This window comes from Arvicanthis niloticus, chromosome 9 (genome assembly GCF_011762505.2).
Source record: "Arvicanthis niloticus isolate mArvNil1 chromosome 9, mArvNil1.pat.X, whole genome shotgun sequence".
NCBI classification, from domain to species: Eukaryota; Metazoa; Chordata; class Mammalia; order Rodentia; family Muridae; genus Arvicanthis; species Arvicanthis niloticus.
The window spans coordinates 43,813,616-43,838,247 of NC_047666.1; the positions used below are offsets into that span (position 1 = coordinate 43,813,616).

Sequence of the window (24,632 nt, forward strand, 5' to 3'; positions counted from 1 at the left end):
TTTCTTCTTGAGTTCAGTTCTGTCTGAAAAGTTTTCTTGTGTCCTGAGGTGGGGGAAATTATCCTTAGTTCTGTTCTAAAAAGTTCTGTTCCGATTTGACTAAAAAGACTGCTGTATAAAAAGTTCTCCTTGTCCCAGTTCTGTCTCTTCTCTTTGTCCTCAAGACATATTTGTCATTCAGAATACATGCTCACATGGTAAAAAGTTCACCATAAGTTTACACATAAATTAAAATCATAAATTGGAAAAGATGTTTACAACAGAAAATATTTACACCCATATCCATTAGGAGTAATTATCTGGCTTAACATTCATCACTTGTCACAGCTCTACAGGTTCACGGAGAGTCAAACAACATATCTAAGTTGTTAGTAAAGTTTTGTATAGATAAACCCAGTCAATATTTTATTTTCTGTTTTGGCACCCATAATAAATTGCTAGTTCCCATTTATGACCTTTTGTTAATGGTTTTAAAACATCTTCTAATGTGCTCTGAGTAGTAGAATGTCTGCTTACTGTCTAAAAGACAATTAACTGGTGACACTTGGGAGACTGGCAGAGATCTCATTGCAGTTTTGACTATCAGAAAGAACCTAATAGCAGTCCCACTATAAAAGAGCTTAGTAGATACTGATATAATTTTAGAAATTCTTGTAGGATCATCATTAAGAATTAAAAAGTCATTTTTGTTTATATAGCATCACTACAAGACAGTACATCGTTGTTCTGCAGAGATCTGCTCAAAAGGGTGGACTAATACCTAGAGATTGTTATATATGTTTAGTAACAACAGAAAAAGCATATTAGTAGGAGGAATCTTTCTTAAAACTATTGTCTCCTGGGCCTTGCCTCTGGGAGAGAATCTGTTATGGATTACTTATTAATCCAAAGCAGACTCACCTCAGGAAGATCATTTGCTAGTTATTATCTTTTCCTATGATGGCTCCTGACATGTTTTCATTTTATTTTATTGTTGCATATATTTTGCAGGAGCAATAGAGGCATGGTGTTTTTTAATGACTATAGAATACTTGATGTTCCACTTAGATAAGGACAAGTGAATCATAGGCAGAGTCATAGTGACCTGTCCCCTGAACCTTCACCCATCTGATACCCTGTTCTGAAAGATATCTGTACTACCCCTAAACACCTATGCTCCTGTGTCATCTCCTTACCCACATCCTTAATTTTTGTGTTTATAAGCCCTGTGTTAAAAAGTAAAAATTATGATTTGATAGTAAAAAAAGAATACTTGGTGTTCCACTTTATTTTCTAATTTACTGTGTAATTTGATTACCTGCAAACTCTCTTTTCATCTATTTGTCTTCATGTTGACAACAGTAGTTTTGTTTTTCAAAGTATTTTTTAGAGTTTCCAATACAGATAATATATACTAAATAAATGTTACTTATAATATTAGAATAGTTAAATATTAGTACATCATTTTATTGTCACTGTCTATATATGAATGTTTACAATCAATTAATTGAGATAAGGTCAAAAATAAATCGAAAGAACCCAAGTTCCTGATTTTCTATATAAGATGACAATATTTCACTTCCTCTAGAGTAGCAGAGGTAAGAATCTAGAGCTATTGTTAATCATTAAAAATGAATTGATCATCCTCATGCTAAATGTGGTATCACTTTCAGCTCCATCACATTTTAAAATGATGGAGATGTTTATAATTTATATGTAAATTAATGCTAGCTTTTCTTAGATATAAATCAGTAGCAGGTGAAACGATGGCTCAGTGTTAGTACTTAAAAACACTGTCAGGCTGAGAAGATGGCTCAGCAGTTAAGAGCACTGGCTGCTCTCCCACAGGTCCTGAGTTCAATTACCAGCAACAGCATGGTGGCTCACAACCATCTGTAAAGGGATCTGGTGCCCTCTTCTGATGTGTCTGAAGACAGTGACAGTGTACTCATATGTATAAAATAAATCTTTAAAAACAAAACAACAAAAAAAAACAAAAACAAAAAACTGGCATCTCTTGCATAGGACTTACATAAGTTTCCTGCAACCATATCTGGTGTTTTAACAACCACCTATAATTTCCTTTGCATATAATTAGACACCATTTTTTGATTTAATAGGCACTTGCTTGCTTGCTTTCATCTCGTATACATAAATAAACTTAGTCAAACAAACACACAAATAAATCTTTTAAAAAGATCTGTTGGTCCTGTGAAGGTTGGATTCCCCAGTGTGGAGGAATTAGAGGGTGGGGAGGTGGGAGTGGGTGGGTGGGTAGAGGCACATTCTCACAGAAGCAGGAGGAAGAGAGATGGGATAAGGAGTTCTTGGGTGGGTTGGGGGGAAATGGGTAAAGGGGATAACATCTTAAATGTAAATAAAATATCCAATAAAAAAGCCCCCCCCCCAAAAAAAGATCAGTGATGAAATTATTTACTCTAGACAATGACCTTTTTTGAATCCTGTCAGTATTATAATCTCAGTTGTTGGTTTATTTTAGCTTTATTTGTTTCAAACTTTATATTTAAAAATCTACTCTTACTGTTATTTTCTATTGTTTTATAGCCTAATTCAATCTTCTTATTTACCATTTAGAATCTCAAATGAATGTGTGTGCAAGAGTAGTGAGGTAATTAATACTAAGACATACACATTTCTTACAGGATATTTCATTGCAAGTGAAGGTTCCATTTTTTAACTACTGTTATTAACAAACAATTTGTGGATTTTAAATTTCAGCTACTGTGGGTTAATAATGCATCCATAACATTTCCTTCCCAATAAAACCTAGCGTTGGCACCCTCAGACTACCATAACAAAATACTAGTCTTCATGGATAATAATCTCTAGAAATGCACTTTTCTAATTTCTGAGGGAAAGAATGTCGAAGAACGAGGAATTTGGAAGATTCTGTGTCTGGTAGAAGCCCACACATTGTTTCATAGCTACTTATTTGAAATGTGACCTTGCCCAATGAAAGGCCACTAGTCTCACTCATATGAGCTCCACCCTCATGGTCAACTCAATTCTCCAATTTTAGAGAATGGAAACCTAGGATATATAGTACACAAACATTTTACCAAAACAACCACTGAAGAGTAAATACAATCATTATAATGTTTAAACCACTCAAGAAATCTTTCCACAAAGGTCACATTGCTTTCCTTGGAGAGAAGAAATTTAATTTATGTCCCCAAAGGAGATTTTTACATTTCAGGCCTTTTTATGAATTATTTCAAGTTCAGAAAATGAAAGCAGGTAGCTGCACAGCTTTAAAATTTAACAAAAGCATTCTTCAGTGATCTTGCCATGCTGCTTCACTGTCTGATTGAAAATGGTCACTGGCAGAGTTTTCTGAAATTAGGTTTTAGTTAAGAATAATCCCAAACACAAGCATTTTAGGAGACTGGCTGTCTGAATGAGTCTCTAGTTGAAAACTTGGGATGGCCTGGATTTAAGCTGTGGATAACTAAGTTTAAGAAATCCAGTAGAAATATAAGCTTTCTCAAGTAGCACTAGTAATGAAAATTCTATTTATGGGCTAAAAGTATTAAATTGAAGCATAGTTCCTACTAGCATGTGGAAAGCTTTAATTTAACTTGCAATTCAGGTTAAACTAGGCCAGATGGTTAACAAATGCATTCTCTATCTTTGGATAAAATTAATAGGCTGCTCACTCTGAAAAAGCATAACTATGCGAGAGAATGGAATGGGAAGGCTTCGTTTCTGGCACTGCTTATTTAGGAAGCACAAACAGAGAGTGGAGAAAAGAAGAAAGAAAGGAAGGGCTTGCTTTTATATCTTTGGCATTTTAAAACTGTTAAAACTTACATTACAGGCAGATGGCTTATAAAATAGGAAAATAGGAAGAAAAGACTTTAACAATGCTCATTGTGAACTGCAAGGTGAAAAAAGTCCTTATCTAGGATACAAGCAAACATTGGAAGAAAAAAAAATCATTTTTGGCTGGTTTTCTTTATTATTAAGATTTGCATTGAAGATTGAGTTCTTTATAATGCATGGAAAGAAGCAAGGGGAGGTTTATAACTGAGAGAGGAATACAGATAGAATACTCATCTGTGTAGATAGAGTGATAAGTAAAAACATGGCTAGCTTGACTCCTTAGAAATTTAGTCTAATCTTAATCTCCATTATGAGGAACATTCAAATTTCCCTGTAGCCCCAAGATATTATCAAGGAGATTAGATCCTAAGTGTCCATTTTGTTTTAACTTTGAAGATTTTAAATTAACTTCATTGTTTATGAAACCATTGTTCTAAATTATGTGGGTGTTTCTGATATTTTATTGTCTTTGAAACTAAAGACAACATTTGGCATCCTTATTTTGATGTTTTAGGGTGTTAGATTTTACTTTATTGACCCATATACCAAATACTTAATTCATATGATTTTATCGATAGTGAAATGATTCAGCAGATAAAGGTATTTGCTATGAAGCCTGATGGCGTGGGTTCATTCCCCAGCAACCACATGGTGAGAGAAAACACTCCTTTCAATCTATATAGCTTCTTCCACACACATATGATAACATGCACCCCAACACGCACATAAGTGCCCTCTTGTACCTAAAATAAAAAGTAAGAATGCAACAAAACATTTGAGAAGTCTACTTTGATTAGAATAAAAGAGCCACCACTCTCCATGGCAGGGCTAGTATCATCAACATAATCAAACCAGGTAGAATATGAAGAAATGGCTGAATCTACAGAAGAAGGAAAGAGTCATCTGTGATTGTAATTGAAAGGGTGGCAACAGAAAAGGATTAGAGGGTGGATCACAATTAATTAGCCTCCACTGGAACTTCAAGTCAAAGAAAATTGGCAGGTAATAATTTAGTATAAATTATCTGTCTAAACGTGAATACCATTCTGAACAGGTAATTAGCATTGTTAGAAGCTTCCAGCTGACGATTTAACTCAGATGACATATGGAAGCCACCTGTCATAGTGCCTGGTACATAGTAATTACTCAATTAATGATTATTATTAATATTACTTTTATTTCACAGCTTTTTAAACACAGTGTTTCCTTTATTTGATGAACAGTGTTGAATTTCTTTTCTATCTATAACAATAGTCCCTTGACATTGAGAAAGACTTTTATAAAGGATCTCCAAAATAAAGTATGCCTTCACATGAATCTGTGTACTTGTCAGCAAGGCTTGAATATGACCAAGTAGTATCAGAGTTATTGTCTATTAATTGAGTTCTAAGAGGCAGGAAATATACTTTGAGGGGTGTACATAGACCAGTGTAATCCAGTGTACATAAACCAGTGACACCTCACTGTTATTTTTGACATGGCAAATTTAATATTGAATTATTTAATTGTATATTGATAGTTCAAATATATGGCTTATTATGTCTTAGACTTAAACACTCATTTAAAACAAATGAGTGTTTGATATTTCACAACAAGACTGTAAATAATTGTTCACTCCCATTTTATGAATCCCATGAATCACAAAACAACTTGATTTTCAATATACTGCAAATATAGCTCAATGTAGAATCTACATTCTACTCTACATCATATATATAACATATAACTTTATTATGATCATTATTATTGGAATGGGATGGTATATTTTAGAAAAAATACCATATTAAAACTTAACATATCACTGTTAACATGTTTTCTGTTTTCATAACTCTGCTTTTGCTGTCAACTCTCCATGTGAGATACTGTAAAAAATATTTCATTTAGATTCTTGAAAAGGTTATAAGATAAAATGGAAACCTCATCAGAATTATTTTTCAATAATTAGTATTTTGCATTTCCTCTCTGATTCTATATCTTGTAAAATCAGTGCTATTAAGAAGGACTATGATGTCTGAAACAATGCAAATTTTACATACTAGTTGTAAAATCGTCTGAATATATTGGGCAAAATGGTTTGTTATAATGAACATTTCAAAAATAAAAAAAAATTTTTTGGATGTTTGTCTGTCAAGATTATAAGTACTTAAAATATAAAGTATGCACAAAGAATTTATAATATCATATAATTTAAGCACACTGATGTTAAACAAGCATAAGTCTCATTGAACTCAGGTTTTTAGATTCTATTTACTTTATTTATTTATTTATTTATTTATTTATTTATTTATTTAGGAGTAGCATGAAAATACCCCAAATGGGCCAAAGACAAAAAAGGAATGTACTAATAAACTCACATATTAAAAAGGAATTTGGATTTTTTGGGGTTTTTTTTTTGTAAGATTTGTGGGTTTGTTTATTTACATGTTTGTTTTTATGTTGGTCCATACGATGTATGAGGATTTAGATATTTTTCTTGTATGTAGCTTTGATTTTCATGAAAGTCTTGCTATTTGCTTTCCCATTGTTGACTAGAAGCTAAAAGTTCCATGTGAAGTTTTGGATTGAAGATTGAACTTTAAACTTTAGTGCTAGGGTATGTTCTCTTCAAGAGTGCTCCTAAAAGCAACGCTGGTCTCTTACTGGCATGCCCTAGTTCCCATGTGTTGTATACCAGCCTAGGATGGTAATATCTGAATGGTGTTGTCTCTCCTAAATTTATACATATAGATGCCTATTCAATTCGGATCTATTGAATACAGAAGAAAATCATGATATAAACTAGTAGAGATTGAATGATGGGCACCCACTCACACTAAGAAAGTTCCTAACAATGCAGTTTTATCAATAGCCTTTTATTTTATTTTATTTTATTTTATTGAGATTTTTGAGACAAAAAACCTACTTAAAATTTTGAGGCTATCTTTAAACTCAGATTGGATCCTAACTAGCCTTAAACTGATTTAACCTACCACAGACTCCTGAATAACTGGGATACCAGGCTTGTGCCACTTTGCTCAATTAGGACTGAGTTACTTTAAAAAAGTAACTAACTTTCTTTTAAAAGTAAGTAACTTAAAATAACTAAAGAACTAACATTACCTGGAGATATGAAATTCAAGATTCTGGTCGTTTTGTCCTAAGAATTGAAACTTATTAAGAAATAATTATTTCTAATCCAGGTGTGGTGGCCCACACCTTTAATTTTAGCCTCCTGGGAGGCATAGTGAGGCAAATAGATCTCTGAGTTTACATAACAAGGTCCAGGCCAGCCAGAAAGAACCTGACTCAAAAACACAAAACAACACTAACAACTAAGCATAAATTACCTGTCCTATTAGTCTTAAAACCTTTTCCATTATTCAATGTTCTGAGAGATTTATTTTCCCAATTACAAGTAAAATAAGAAAAAAAAAAAAAGATCTGTTTTTGTCTTTTTGTTTTTAACCAGAAAACTTTCTATCTCTGCCCAGTCACACACAGTTCCATGTTTCTCCCTTTTGTCTGTTAGTTTGATATAATTTTGGTCTGGTAGAACAGTAAGTTCTGAAAATACTTTTCCTTATGCATAGTTTTGCACTAGGGTTCCACTGCTTGCCTTTGACGTCATTTCTGCTTAATTTTACAGACTTCCATTTCTGTGCGAATGTAACATCTATATTAGAAGCAGCATTCTGAGATGCATTTAAGGATTCCTTGCCATTGGTGTTTTAACTGAAGTAGCACATGATTAGAGTGGAAGGAGATTTTAAGTATGTGCTCTTCTTGGAGGTCTACTTTGAAAAGAAAAGTTTTTTGAAAGTGACTGTAATAAGACTTCTTAAGAAGTACGCATAAGAACAGGAAGCATGTAGTCAGAGAAACAAGGTATACAGCAGTCAATACAGAATCAAGCAAAGTTCTAAATCTACTTTAGTTCACTAAGTGAGGTCTGGAGAAAATGAAGTCACACCCAGTGTCATCCTGCAGCCACAGACTCAAGCATCAGTGAAAGGTGGATTAAGAACTCTCCTTGAAGATACAGATATATCTAGATTCTTTCAGCTTTCTGTACAGCTATAATTGGCTACAACAGTTTGACAGCAGTTGAAAAGAATGTGCTATAGTTGTTATAGGCTGTTGTGATGGGAGTGCAGGATCTGTGGGGGATAAATACTAGAAAGAATGACTGTGGAGAACTGACTGACAGCTGATACCTTCTGCTACACTACACAAAACTGGAAAGCTATGTCTATACTGTATGCTTCTTTTCTACTATTAAATAACATTTACCAGTGAAAATCTAATGTAACCACTGAGGTCTTTGTCTTTGTAAACTCAGGATAGTTGGGATAGGTTGAGCTCATTATGTTTGATACCACACAGTAGGACCACTGAAAATAAGGACCCAATTTTTGAGACTGTGGCTGCCTAGGTTGCAACGTGATATTGTTTGTTTGATTGTTTGTTTGTTTGTTTTGGGGGGTGGGGAGTTCCAGACAGGGTTTTTCTCTGTAGCCTTGGCAGTCCTGGAACTCACTTTGTAGACCAGGCTGGCCTCGAACTCAGAAATCCAACTACCTCTGCCTCCCAAGTGTTGCGATTAAAGGTGTGCGCCACCACTGCCTGGCTGTGTGGTATTCTTTTAATATAAGTATTTCCTTGTATTTAATAATACAGGTTATATGTATGGTCAATGTGGAAAGGAGAAGTCAGTAGAAAGGAACATAATAAATGATATATTGTTCCACAACCACCCAAAGACAACATTACTGTGCTTATGTAGACAATGACTTTCTATTAGCAATTGAATATCACATATAGTTTGAAATGTTTCAGACATCAGTAATACCTTTACATCTAAATATGTTTTCCTGCAGAACTTCATTTTCATTCATTAGGAGCCTGAGAAAATCAGTGATTAAGAAGAGCAGTTACCTTGTATGGAATAAGCCAATTTACTAAAATGTCAATCTAAAGTTGTGGAAAGTGACATTTTAAAAAGATAGAAACTAAAACTGGCATTTTTGTGTGCTGAATAAATTCAAATTATTACTGGAAACTGTATATTAATTTTGTGGAAAAGAGACAACTCAAGCATTGATTTGGAGAATGTTTTCTGACCTCTTTGTGGAAGTCTACAATAGTTTACCAAGTAATTTGTCTTTGATATATGTCACAGGACTATCATACTGTTTAGCCAGTATGAATTCCTAAAGCATATGAAGGTCAGTGGCTATTTTCAAAGCTACTCTGGAACAGTCACTCATTTTCTTCACTTATGTGCTGCTCACACTCTACAGATCCTTATCTGTCAGCTATCCTGCTAATGATTGGATGGTTCTCCAACATCATTCTTACATCTTTGACAAGACTGATAAATGGAATTTGCAAAAGGACTTACTAATATCATTGCTCATAAAAATTTGAAATATAACTAGAGTAGAGATATCAAGGACATCTGAAAAATCTATATGGGGAGGAGCAGTAGCTTAAAGGTAGAGAAGGGATGCTTGCATCAACACAGTGGAGTTTCATTTTATAGATGATGAGTGTTTTTGAATCTCATTGTGTCTTCTCCTAGAGCTGTGTTTTCTTCTACCTATGATGATATGGTCTTCTCTACCAGGGAATACCAACACATTGACTATTGTTTGCAATTTATCTCACATATTTTCCCTTATTTTAAATATATCTATGTTAGACTAAAATATTAAATTTCTATAAGTAAAAAATTCTACTTGTAAATATTTTCTAACAAAATACAGCTATAATAAAAATCCATTATACGTTACAATCTTTAAAGGACATGGATCTTTGAGTTCCAAATTTATTCAGATTTCTTTTATGTTATCTCATATTCTTAACAATCGAACTCACCTATCATGCATATTTTAGAGTAGAATACTAATTTACCAATAGAGGATCATGTTATTTTAAACTAGAAATACATGTAGATTTTGCCTTAGTCTTAAATGTTATATTCTCAATGGATTCTTCCATGATCAACACATTATTGTTGATCAATTCATATTACTCTCTGCACCATATTACCTTTTTTCAGTTATTACAGTTTGCAAATGTATTTATTTTTACACTCTGGTATATGATGTTTCTCCGTTAATTTATCGGGAATAGGAGGATAGATAGCATGTGTATTGTATTACTAATATGGTGTCTAGTCATAGCACAATGCCTTATCAATAGAAGGCAAGGAAGCAAATCTTAAATATGTGGCTGAATGAGTGAGTGACGAATGATTGTGGGATCCGAAAACTAATCATACTGTAATAGATTGTTTTCCTAAGAGTTACTTTCAAGGTTTCTTTTATTTTACCCTGATGTCATAACAAAAACCATCGTCTATTCTAATGAAGTGTAACTGTTTAGTCCAGTCCCTGATATTAGTTGGAGGAGGTTGGATGGAAGCCCGATGCCAGGGAAAGTCAAGTACAGCAAATCCCAAGCCATCCTTGAAATCCCCAAGTTCCAACAAGAGGATGAAGGCTTCTATGAGTGTGTCGCAGGGAACCTTCGAGGAAGAAACCTTGCAAAGGGTCAACTCATTTTCTATGGTAAGTAAATAGAATTACAGAATGTGTGTGAGTTTTTACTATGCTTCAGAGCAAATAGGAGAAGACATTCACATACTATGGGCATGTATCATGAGAGAAATTGGAAAGGCCCATTTCCAGTTGAATGCTTAATTTAGTAATTAACAGGTAGGAATGATTGTCCTTAAAATATAGCTTTTGAAGTTGGTATCTTAGTAGACAGAAGAGCTTACAAGTATTAGGACCTGAATTTAAATCTCCATCAGTCACATAAAAAGATGGACATACTGCTGAGAGCTTGCCAGTATACACAATTGACAAACTCCAAGTTAAGAGAAAACTAAGGTACAACAGTTACCCCCTCAACATCTATCTCTGCACTTCACATGTATATGTATGCACATGCACACACATGTGTACATATTCATGAATACAATAGATAGCATTGCTTGTTATATTTGACTGGAGAATGTTAGTCATTTCATAATTAACAACATTAAAGTTTATCATACAAGATATTCATTAGTACACTGCATTTACTAGAGAATATTCATGAGGAACTTATGGCAATCTTAAAAAGTATTCTGAACAGGATTTACAAACAAAATGGAAAAATAAATAGTAAAATTGACTGAATGGTGGTTTGTATTATTTATTTCCATTTATTAGTACTTGTCTGCCCATATGGAAATGACAGATAAATCAGTTCATTGCCTCATAATACACTGTTACCATAGCTTCTAGAATATTATTTGAACTAGATACTTTGTGGTATAATGAATGGATATATTGCACAAAGATTATCTTTAGGTCTTGTTTCATCCAGACCAAAATAAGAACATCCTTGAATTTTTCTATTATTATTTTTCTATGTGTGTGGTTTTTTTTTCTGTGTACTACCCTCATGCAAGCTGCCTGTGCATGCTGCCTAGAATACTAGAAAAAGGTGTCATACAGGTGCTGTGACTCAAGCACAGGTCTTCTAGATGAGCAGCCAATGCTCTGATATGCTGAGCCATCTTTGCAGCACCAAAATTTGTGCTTAAAATATATTAAACCGATAAAATATAGAAAGGAAATATTAAAGTATTTGGAGATTCTAAGATATATAACTCCTGGGAATTGTATTGTTTGTTTGTAGGCAAAATATTTTTTCTATATATCCTGATTTTATCACTGATGAAATTATTAAAAATAATGTTTGGATAATTTGAAAGTTTATTATAATTATCTCACAACAGTAATGACTGGATATCCTGTGATGAGAACAGCTGTACCTTTGGATACATTGCTTTTCAAGTTATTTAGAATTTCCAATTTTCACCTGAAGTGAAAGTTACTTCCTATAAATAGAATATAATTTCCCTTTTATTACTGTTCTACAATTTTACTGATGCTTGCCAAGGAAAGTAATTTGTTCTTTTTTCAATAGTATCACTTCTTAAAGGACAGTCTTTGTCAGCTGGCATCTTTGACAATGTGTTTAGTAAGAAACAACTGAAAGTTTTATAATACTAAAAATATTACAAGTTTTGGCTCAGTTTTAATAAAAATATTTCATGTTTTTTATATAGTATAAAAAGCAGCCACTAAGTGATGGACTAGAATACAATTATTTAAAACTGTATTTATCAAGAGTTAGGTTACATAAATTTTTAATATAAATTCATAGTTTCTAGAATAATCATAGGCATAAATAATTTTCAGTGTAGTTATAGTTAAGAGATTTCAGCTAAGTTGAGAAAGATCTCACAGGTACTGATAGTCAAATTCAAGGTCAAAGCCTTGAAGAATCATCTAAACGTGGGCTCTTTCTACTCTACCATAATTTTTGAACACAGGGTTCTAAGTCCATCTCACCAGAGATAGGCAGCTGTTCAATGGTTATGAACAATCCTTTTGGAATAAAAAAAACCTGATGGATTAAATAATCACTATTTATCATAGTAATGTATTGATTTCCATGTCACAAAATGAAGAGAAGTTGTCTTACGTCAGAGTAAAATAATAATATAAATGAAATCAAAAAAGAAATAATACCTAAAGAAAATCAAGAGAGAGTTTCTATCATCTTTTATAATGCTAAGCTTAAGTTACAACTCAGAAATTGTGACATTGCCTATCCTTCTATATTTTGTGTTTTTACCCCTAAAATTAACCTTTAATGTATCACTATAATTACAGAAATTATAGTGTGTTTATAGGAGTTGGAGTTCTATACCTAGTAGTAGGAAAAAATGGTAAATCCAAATAATTAAATTATTTCTTTTCTGTATATCTTATATAAACAAACATTTAAGACTTCTCATAAGAATGCTGAGAATATAATTTATATACACATTAAATAAATATTTCTTAATGTTACAATTATTACATTAAAATAGCATGTATGTATGTATTTACATTGTATGTATGTTGTATTTTAGACTCCAGATAAGGTTTTGATTTAAGAGCATGTATTGCTATTGCAGAAGACATTATTTCATTTGCCAGAACCTGTATCTGGCATGTCATAACAGTAAGCCTGTAGATACAGCTCCCTGGGGATCTGACACCTCTGGCTTCTTCAGGAAATGCACATCCCCAATTATAGACATACAAATAGACACATAAGCACACACAAGCCACACCACACATACATGTGCATATATATATATATATATATATATATATATATATATATATATAATTTAAATTAAAAATAAATCTTTTAAACTTATACCAAACTTTATAAGCTATAAAGTATTTTTCTTGGGTCAAATATGTATTGTAACAATTTTAAATAAACATTTACAAATTATTTTGTTAGTAGCACATAGAAAGAAGATTGAGTTTTGTCAGTGCATGGAGTTCTCATAAAGCTTGATATGATTTATTTCTTAAGACCTCAGGAGGGATGTTCTAAAATTGGAAATCGAGCTGATTTCCACTGGAGATAATCATAGGCTAAGTCTCACCACCCAGGGATAACATGATTCCTTCTATTTGGTGACCAGCTCCCTACAGAGCCTTAATGGGGGCATGCATCACAGTAGAAAAGTCTGGAAATCAGACTCAAAGATTTTGTGGTACATAGTATTTTAATTCCACATAACCCCATTTCCTTCTCTATTTGGTGTGGTGAGTACAGCATAACATGTCACAGGACTATGCTGAAATAGTCTGCTATTAGGTGTGTGCTAAGTTTTGTCTCATAGTTTTATTTGTATTCCTTTTTCAACAACTTATTCAATACTATTGCATCTTTTGATAGGATGTGCAGAAGTTTATCACTGTATAACTGTTAGGCAGGAACCAAGGAATACATGCCTTCCTGCATCCCTTAGCTTTGCCTAGCTCCTGAAGCTTCATTAGAAGTTTATTTAAAACAAGATACCCCTTACTGTTGACAATCAATTACTCCTCTTTCATTGACTGTATTTCTGTCTCACCTGAAAAAAAAAACTTATCCTCAAACTTCTCAATTATACTTGTTCTCACCAAAAGTACCCACTGTAATTTGGCTTCTGATTTCTTAAAACACCATCTTGAAGTAGTTTTCAAATGACTCTGTAAAATCCATTCATACGAACCTGTAGCAGCAAGAAATACAGGCATTTGTGAGGTCAGGGTGTGGGTTCTGTGATGCTAAATACATTAAGTCCAACAGTGCGAAACCTCTAACTAGCCCTATCCAGAGATTCTGAGGAAAAACAGGTACTCTTCCTTCTACAAGTATACAAGAATAGAACAAAATAAAGGAGAGATGAGATCAGTAACTGTGTGCAGGTGCCAAATACCTGTAGTGGACAGGATATTTATGTAATCCATTTAACTAGTTTCCTGAATGACTGTAAGGTAACCAATTCCATTTCTCTAGTTTACAACTATGAAGAACTGCTTTATATCAGAAAATGAATTTGGTCAACTTCCATTTGTAGGTTTACCGTTAAGTACTTAATACATCTACAGCTCTCAAAATCTGCATTCCTTTTCAAGAGCCAAAAGAATATTGGACTATCTAATAAGAAGTGAAGGATCACATTTATATATGTCAAGATATTGGGCAGAATTATTTCTAATTAAAATACATTTACTTTTTATAGGCTTTAAACGTTTATGTTTAAAGAAAATTTGCCCTCAAAGGGTTAGGACTTAGTCTCTCCCTCTTAATTGACGTTTGTGCTATTATTTAGCATGGCAATACTCTTCAGCAGTTTTCTGTATTTTGACCTTTACTCAGAATTTACAAGTTGTTGCACAGGTGCAGCCAAATGACAGACAGCAACCTTTAGCTCGAGCCAAATATGGGGTGATAATTATGACGCTTGCCCCTATTAGACTCCTGCAGTCCCCCTCCCCTCATATCACATATAATCTCCTAATCACTAAGACCTTGGAACACATTGTATTACCTTGATTGACTTGCCAACAAGATATCCTTGATCTGTTTTCTTTTCTTTTTTCTTTTTTTTTTTTCAAATAGCTCCTCCAGAATGGGAACGAAAAATCCAAAATACATACCTTTCTATCTATGACAGTTTGTTTTGGGAATGCAAAGCTACTGGAAATCCAAATCCTTCGTACACGTGGCTAAAGAATGGTGAACGTCTCAACACAGAAGTAAGGAACTAGATGTTAGCATCTCCTTGTTCATAACGGTCGTTAACAGTAATATCTCATATCTATGGAGTGTTCAGTGTGCTCCAGGATTGGAAATTTCATTTTTTAATCCTTAAAGAAACTAGAAGGAAGAAAAGTGGACTGGGATAGAAAACTTGGACAGTCACACTAACATTGATGATTCCACCCACATTTAGATGTGGTCATTGGCACATGTTCAGGTGGCATTAACTGGATTCAGTGGGAAAAGAAAAGAACAGGGAGAGAGAGAGAGAGAGAGAGAGAGACAGAGACAGAGACAGATACAGAGAGACAGAGATACCATTCCTTCAAATAGATGAAAGAATGTGTTTCAGAGGGGCTGAGACATTTGTCAAACTGAATGCAGCACCCACTACAGGTAAAATTAGTTTTCAGAATAGTACTTGTGTGAAGGACCCACATGAGGAGCATTTAGAGAAATGAAAACATTTTCTAAGGTTATAGAACTGTGAGTAGAAGATTTTGCCTACTAACTTGTCTGCTAGGAGGATGCAGAATCTGAGTTCACATCACTGTACTGCTTCTAGGAAATACATTAACTGTCCCTGCTCCATAAGAATGGATATAAGGCTTTATACACTCTTCCGATGCGAACATGTTTCCTCTTATGTCTATCTCCTGAGAAAACTTTCCCCCAGCAAATTCTCCAGATGATCATATTAATGATGCCTTTTATTTTTCAAATGTAGCCATATACAGTCATAAAAAAATCTTTTATTTGGAAGCTTAAAATAGTGTATTTTTTCTGGTTTTGGTTTTGTAGAACTTTCTTCCAGGATGCCTTCTGAATGTGTTCTCTTTTATTTGTTTTTTTTTTTAACCCATTAATACCTTAGAGAACACTAGTGTATACATCAAAATGTTTAGTTTATGGTAGATTCATAATATTAACTACTTTACTATGTAGACTTAAAATTGTATTTTGTTACCCTAAATAAGTCCATGTAGCAGATGCTAGCAGCTGAGGCAGGCCATCTTAGAGGTTACCAAACTGAAGGCTGCTGCTTAGAATTCAAGCAACACATTGTAAAGTTATCACATTCCAGAATGGTGGAATATGCTACATTATTTTGAATATCATTGAACAGACAATTGCATATATTCCTTAAAGAGAAGACCAGTTTCTTCTGAAATAAGTTAACTTGGATAATTCTGAACAAAAACCTTGTTCCACAAATACTATATATATATATATATATATATATATATATATATATATATATATACTGTATGCTGTATTTATATTATATATATATGAAAATTTTTTAAAAACTTTAGAAAACAACTCCAGATCTTGAATTAAAGAGCCAAAACACTTTAGTTCTCAGTGATAGGTACAAATGTTGTTTATTAATATATTTTGTGCAAGAAAATTAAAAATAAAACATCTTTTATATTAATATAATTGCACCTTTTGCATGGCTATTCCTTTATTAGGAGAGAATTCAGATTGAAAATGGGACTCTTATCATCACCATGCTGAATGTGTCAGACTCGGGTATCTACCAGTGTGCTGCAGAAAACAAATATCAGACAATTTATGCAAATGCAGAACTGAGAGTTTTAGGTGAGTCATTCATTTATAACCAAAAAAGTTTTGAAGTCTGAACCTGATTTTTTTCTGTGAAGTAGAAATTACTTTCCTTTAAAACAGTGAGAAATATTTCATTTAGCTTTTTACATAAAACATTGTAGACAAAAGATGTTTAAGTTATTATTCTGATTTGTCAATATATTAATGTCTATTAAATATTTTCAATTCTAATGAGATCCAGCTGGCTAACTAGATTCAAGTGGGTGGTCTTGGAATACAAACCAATAGAACCCAATAAAAATCTTTTCAGCTACAAATAAAACCATGAGAAATAATTTCAACCTCACAGGCATAAGACTTAAGACATGGTGACCTTCTTTAAGGTGTGCACTGGATGTCAAGTAGGACATTGTAGCTAGCCACTAACACTGAAAACCCTTCCTAGAAGATGTGTAGATGTGTGTGTTCATTATGGCCTCATATAGCTGTGGACACCAAGTCGATATTCAAGGCAGGAGTAAAGTGAGATGATATTCTGCCATATTGATCTCTATGATTAAAAAACAATAATTTCTTAAGCTTCCATAGAAAACTCCCTTCATTTACGTAGTGGAATTCTTGACACGTTGCCATGAAAACACTGCGACAAGCTTGGAACAAGAAAAAAGAGTACCTTTTGGTAGAAAGTACTACCTTTAGAACAGAGAGACATTGGTACCTCATGAAATTTAAGCAAATATGTCTGCTTCAATAAATGAGTCTCAGGCATCATAACCTATGAGTTGATTATTGATAGGAAGAATGGTAGGAAAGAAGATCAAGATAGAGAACAAATATAGGCTTTTGAGTGTCGGGCGTTTGCTCAACACTACCATCCCACTGAACATTATTCTATACCAGGATCCAAGTATAAAAAAATACTCAAATGAGAGTGATCCTTACCTTTGCTGAACTCACACTGTAACTGAGAAAACAACTAAATGTAAAAGGTGGCTATTCATACAGTCAAAAACTGACCGGTTGCTATCCAAACACAAGGCAAGCCAAATAAAACCTTAATTGAGGATACTCTTTTCGATCTGGGATCACACACACACACAAAAAAAAAGGTTGCACAGGTCAAATGAAGGCAGAGAAGCAATTCCTGAAAATACAAGAAGCCAGACAGCCTGACCTACATGAAAACTTAAGTTCACTCAAAGTTTAGAAATTGAAATTAGATACACACATCCACCTTTCAGGAACATGGAAGGTTTAGGTGCTTCCCAGGCTCTTTGTTTATTCTTGCTTCAGTATTATATATCCAACTGGGTTGGAACACAACCAAGACTGACAAACGTAAATTTTTTAAATTTCACTTACATGATCTACTTCTGTAGAAGACAGACATAGTTGTCTGCATTACACTTTCTGGAAGAAATTGTGCAGAGTACAAAGGACTTCTGGTTTGCTTCACTGATTTAAATCATGTATATACATATGTCTTTATCTATGTATATATTGTGTGAATGTATGTGTTGTGTGTGTGTGTGTGTGTGTGTGTGTGTGTGTATTTAAAACTGGCTGTAAAACAACTTGAGCTTATTAAAAGTAATTTTTAACACAACTGTTAAGTTTCATTCAATATATTGGTGTAAACTTAATTTACTCAACGTTAATTGAGTGATTTAACAATTCAATTTTTAATTTTGGTTTTAGCCTCACCTCCAGATTTCTCAAAAAATCCCATTAAAAAAATTTCAGTTGTTCAAGTTGGTGGTGACATTTCTATCGAATGCAAACCAAATGCTTTCCCCAAAGCATCTATTTCCTGGAAAAAAGGAGCAGAGAACCTGAAGCAAAGTAAAAGGTAAAAAAAAAAAATTATTTTATATATGCTTTTTAAAATTTTATAATCTGCCATCTCCTAAACCCACCTTCTTTCTTCTGTAATAAACTTCCTGTGGGGTACCCCAAGATGCCAATAGTTTTCACATCCTATACATACATAAGTAGCTGTAAAGCTAAAGTCTGTTTGTGTAATTTGACTGCAATATTTTTATTGCACACACTTATAATAGGGGTATATTTTTAAACCCCTTTAAGACCTTTCTCTATTCAGTTTGAAGGCTTTTTCCTGACCCAGCCTGCTGAGAAACCACTGAGAACATTACACAAAGGCAGGAGACACTCATATTCACACACCTGGTACTGTGGTTTTTAAATAGTCACACAGGTGTTCACCCCATGACAAAATGAATTCACCACATGAAAAAAAATGTGGAGAGGTTCCTGTAGAGAGAAGCAAGTGAGGTTTCTTTGCAGAATGGATGTAGTTGAGAAATCTGAAGTCAGCACTTAAATGTTTTCTAGGACACAGCAGCAGAAGAGAATAGTTATTTTTTTTTGTCTACATATAATACTCTATAATACATATAATACATATTACATTGTTGTATATATTCTTATGTATTCTTGTGTATAGAGGACAGTAAGGCCACAGTTGTCAGCTCTATTTGAATGATCCCTACATATGACTGAATCTTGCTGCTATGAATGAACCATTGTGCATGTATGAGTTCATTGAGCTTTTCAACATCATATTAAACAATGACCCTCATCTGACAAGACGGGACACATGAAGAAAGAAGTAAAGTGAAATATGAGTGACCTAAACACAGTACAAAGGATGTACAGTTGACAAATACCACAAGCATTACTTTGGCAGGGTTTTCATAGAAGGTCACTGTAAGAATTAGAGACTGCTGTTGGCTTCTCAACTCAGGTACGCGTATGTCGGAACGGGTGAGTGAAATCAAATAGTTTCCTTTGCTGTCCACAGTTGGCCATTGCTAGGAGTTAACAGTGAGCACATAGTTAAGAATGTCAGATGATGGGTGAGTATCATTGCAGAATGGCTTTTACTTAGGGCCTACAGGGCAGGGAAGGCAAAAAGCAGAGAATGAACACATTTCTGAAAAGTAGATTACTGTAGTTAAGGTAATTGTCAGAGTTCAACTAAAATGGAGGAGTTTTTACCCAATGTGTTGGCCATGGCTAGCAGACAATTGGCAGTCTTAAAGAAAAGGACCAGAAAGACTGGTATATGAGCTGTCACTACACATGAACAGTTACGACTTGATTTCAGTCATATGGATGCTAGAAAAATGTCTGAAGCTAGGGAAACAAAATTCTCTAAGCTGGATGTGAGAACCTTGATTGGATGTTAGCAGTCCTAATACTGCTTTTGTGGCCAATGAAAAGATAATAAAGGAGAAACAAAAACAAGTATCAGAGATTCGAATTTGTTTGTCTGACTCTCATGGTACTGTCTGCTGTTAGAGATATTTCCAAATATCTGATGATGTATTTAAAAGAAAGTGTCCTAGTGCGTTCTTCATTTTTCAGTCTTGCATTTGTAAAAAGTTTTTTTTTTTTAATAATATTTCTGAATTAAAGCCTTTCTATAATAAAAATTCCCAGCCAGGCAGTGGTGGTGCACGCCTTTAATCCCAACACTTGGGATGCAGAGGCAGGAAGATTTCTGAGCTCGAGGCCAGCCTTGTATACAGAGTGAATTGCAGGACAGCCAGGGCTATACAGAGAAACTCTGTCTTGAAAAACCAAACAAAAAAACAAAACAAAACAGAAATTCCCTTGACTTTTGAATGTATGAGTCAGAATAGAAGAATGGGTCTGGTAGGGTATTGGTGTCTTAGAGAATGGCTTTACTTAAGGAATTGCCTCAAGACAAAGGGACAGATGCTTAGAACAAGGAGAAAGAAAGGTGAAGCAACCTGGTGCCAGAGCCCAGATTGGCTCTGTGGGCCCCTTGCAGAACACTGCACAGTTGCTGTCCAAAGTTTTTCTTTCATACCTAAAATTGAGTCAAACTCTAAACACACTGATGTGGAAGGACACTCTACATACCATCTACTCATACAGCATTCTATTTCTGTAGATTTGAATGGACTTATTAGCTCGATTATGATGTTATGATAAAGTGGCTCTAAACCTGTAGGACAGAAAGAGATGCCAGTGACCCTCTATGACCTTAAAATGCCAAAACACGAAGTGTATGAGGAGACAGAAGCTCACCAGAGAACCTGAAAAAGTTGGAGGTGAAATAATTTCCTTTGCTGTCCACAGTTGGTCATTGTTAGGGGTTAACAGTGAGTACCCAAGTTAAGAAATGTCAGGTGATGGGTGAGTAGCATAACCCCAAAAGCATAAGGAACATTTTATTGTTGTTGTTTGTCTTTGGTTTGCCCAAGATAGAATCAGTCTCAGCCTCATGGCAGTTACTAATGGTCATATCAGATTCAAGCTCTCCTTTGATGACAGGAACAGTTCCCGTGGCCTCTTAACCTACAAAGAGCCTTCCAAGTAACAACTTCTGCTAGTTCAATGATTTCATTATACATTTTAACAATAAAAAGCAAACAAATTACGTTCTGGATGTGAATTCAAATAAAAAATAATGAAGAAGTAATTGAGTCCTAGCAGGATGTAGTAATTACAGGCATCTGTATCTACCTGGTATGATTAATACTGAAGTAATTTGTAAAGGGCATGGAGCTGGCTTCGTGGGACAGCATATCATTGCAGGCTTTCTGTCCTGTCCCCTCATCTATTGCCTCTGAGCTCACTGGTTTCATTAAGTGTGTGACTTCATGCTGCTTATTGGAAAATAGAGCATCATGTTGCCATTTGTGTTGGCTTAAAGGTGTATCAGTGGTCTTGGCATAGAGATTTTTGAGCAACTTTAAGATACAAAATAAAGGATTATAGAAAGAAAAATGGAAAGAGTAGGGTAAAAGAGGTAAGAGAAAGTAAAAGGTGAAGAAAATAAATTGGAAGAGAAGGAAACATTAGGATTAGTGGATTTTACTTTTTTCTCATAGATCAAAGAAGTTGAGTTATAACCCTGCAATGTTTTATTATGAATATACTTTCAAGAATTTTTTACTACCATAGGCCTCCTTATATACAATGAATTTAAAGATAACATTGAAAAATTGCTTCTGATGCTGTTTTTAACCCATCAAGTATAAGGTAGACCGTTCCTTTTATACTAGCAGCCTCACCATGAGATGATGTCTTAGGGTTTCTATTCCTGCACAAACATCATGACCAAGAAGCAAGTTGGGGAGGAAAGGGCTTATTCAGCTTACACTTCCACATTGCTGTTTATCACCAAAGGAAGTCAGGACTGGAACTCAAACAGGTCAGGAAGCAAGAACTAATGCAGAGGCCATGGAGAGATGTTACTTACTGGCTTGCTTCCCCCCGGCTTGCTCGGCCTGCTTTTTTTATAGAACCCAAGACTACCAGCCCAGGGATAGCACCACCCACCATGGGTTCTTCCACCCTGATTGCTAATTGAGAAAATGCCTTACTGCTGGATCTCATGGAGGCATTTTCTCCTTTCTCTGTGACAGCTCCAGCTTGTGTCAAGTTGACACACAAAACCAGCCATTACCGATGGGAACTAAGCCATTGTTTTTAGAGACAGCACAAATCCTAGCAAAACAATTGTATTTAACTTGAAAGTGGCTATTATAATGGAAGATGATGTCACAAGAAGAAGACATTAAAGTTCTAAGCATTATCACAGATAAATTATTACATTAATCACAAATTAACTATTACATCTAAAGCAAAAAAATAAAATTATAGGATTTATATGTCTTTGTCTACGCATGTGTGTGTGCTTTTCAGTTCTTGACCTTGGGAGGATGTATATAAAAAACAAATTTACTTTATTTTTTATGTTGTTTATTTATTTATTTCATTATTTATTCATGGTTTTGGTATAGAACTTCAATATGGCACTGTCTTGTTTGAAATTTCATTATCACTAACTCCTACTGCCAACAAAGTATAACTGCCTGTAGGTGGTTGAGATAGATTTTAAAAAGCCCATTCAAAGTAATCAAACTGTATTACCTACTTCCAAAAAGTGGTGACAATATATATGTTTGGACAATTTCTTTCCTCTTCCCTCTTTCCTCTTTCATGAATCAAGAGTTTCCATCACAGACCCTGCAGGTGATGAAGCTTCTACTTAGAACTACATTTCCTCTTTTTGTATCCAGAAAGTTTTACCAGTCTGGGGATAAAGGAGAATATTGTGAACCATCCCTTGTTTGAAGTAATATTGACAAGTGTTTTAATTAATAAATCCATTAAGTCAGATCAAGCAACAGTTCTTAATATCCTTAACATGTGTCTTATCAGCTTATATGCCCTCATTGTAGTCTCGGCTACTTTGAGACTTCTGTCTGAACTATAAGAGTTATGAAGGCAAAAGATCTCCCTCCCTGTAAACAAAGGCTACACAATGTCTGTCTCATTCTTTTTAGTGATACCACAGAATTAGTGACAATGCATAAATTGGACAGAAGTCAAAGCATGCATTGCAAAGCACTCCACATTGAAGTTAGATCTTCTGATCATTCTCTGTGACCCTGAAAGGGGGGTGGACACAACAGGCTAATGATACTTATTTTAAGTCACTGTATTAATTAATTATTGATTACTATGTCCACATCAATACTGCCTGTGTGGTGATTATGTGGTCAATAACAACAGAAATGAGCACTCCACTAGTTAAAATAGTAACTGCCGTTCATGTATGTCTTCATGATTTACTCAGATGTGCAAATGCCCAATCTAAACAGGTTCATGTCTAAGAATCATCAGTCAACTCAGGTGGGGGAGTGTTCAAAGTTTAAGGAGAATTATATGGTTAAAAGAAAAACTGTAGAAGACTTTGAGCCTCATTTGTTCCCTCAACTTGACAGTCTGAACACTCAACACAAGCTAGAACAGAACATATTTGAGTACATATTGTTAATTCCCTGTAATAAATGCTTCCTTTATTTTTCTTTTACTTTTTTTTTAGTGGTTGCACAATATATCAGCAACTTTACTTTTATTGGGAGGGTAACATTTTTCTTTACGAGTTTCACATCATGCACCCTAGTCCTGCTCATCTCTCCATCCCCTCATATCAACCCTTTGCCCTTGCAGCCTCACCCACAAAATAACACACACACACACATGTAACAACAACAATAAAAACAAAGCATCAAAAATATCATGGAAGCTATAGTGTGACATAGTGTATTCCACAGTATAGTTCTCTGTCAATGCATTTTCACTTGCAAATATTCTTTTCAGGTCTGGTTCGAAATTTCTGGCTTCTGTAATAACCATCAATACTGGTTCTTCACTGGGAATCTTCCTGGTTATCCTGTTGTTGCCCTGTGTCATGGAGATCCTAGAGCTTTGGGACAGTAGGACAGGCCCTTTCATCTGTCCCAATCATTCACAGATTATATAGATTTTGGAGTAGGCCAATTTAGAACCCTAGAACTGGGATGTGCCTGGTTGGTACCTGAGCTTCTCAGCCTGTTGGCTCTTCACTAGGCTGATCTCCACCATTGCTCAGATTAAGAGATCTAGTGCTGCCATTCATCGCCATCTATCAGCAAGATTCGGGGTCATCTTTCCTGCTCTCATGCCTATGGGCTGACTCATCCCACTCACACCTCCAAAGCCATCTCCATTGTGCTGCCCAGTCAAGGTTTAGGACCCACTCTCCCTAGTGTTGCAGCTTGTGAGGGGCTGGCCCAGGACTCCTGCTCTTGCTCTCACACCCTTGGGACTGGCTCACCAGTGGCTTTGCCATTAATGCTAAATCCACTTATTGCTCAAGTGAGGTGCAGAGCCCACTCTCCTGAGTGTTACAGCCATTGAGGGGAGAGGGCTAGTTCTCCCACTCCCATACCCACAGTGTCAGCTCTCCTGGTCACTGCAGGCACCCAGTGGGTAGGGGTAGAGCATCACCCTCACACCCACACCACTTCATGCCTGACAACTGGTAAGGCCACTTCTCCTGTGCTCTCACCCTTGAGAGATGATTTACCTGTGCCTCTGCCACCAGGACCAGCACTATTGTACTGCCCAGATGAGGTGCAAGAACTGCTCCATCCAGTGCTGCCATTGGTGAAAGATTGGATCAGCTCTCCAGAGGCTCAGAGCCAGTGATGCACAGAACCTGGACATCCTTATGGTCTCTGGTGGCTTTCCTAACTTTAATGGTCCTCTGAGCCACT

The 24,632-nt window shown here is 35.0% G+C and overlaps 1 protein-coding gene across 2 annotated transcripts in view; it reads left to right on the forward strand.

Moving 5' to 3' along the window:
* Cntn6 (contactin 6) overlaps positions 1-24,632 on the forward strand; it is a 334,089-nt gene that overhangs the window by 239,913 nt on the left and 69,544 nt on the right. For both annotated transcript variants that reach the window (XM_034511787.2, XM_076940196.1), the window contains exons 8-11: positions 10,189-10,373; positions 14,818-14,954; positions 16,434-16,563; positions 18,229-18,379. In XM_034511787.2, coding sequence (XP_034367678.1) covers positions 10,189-10,373; positions 14,818-14,954; positions 16,434-16,563; positions 18,229-18,379 — 603 coding nt within the window. The remainder of the gene's footprint in view (positions 1-10,188; positions 10,374-14,817; positions 14,955-16,433; positions 16,564-18,228; positions 18,380-24,632) is intronic.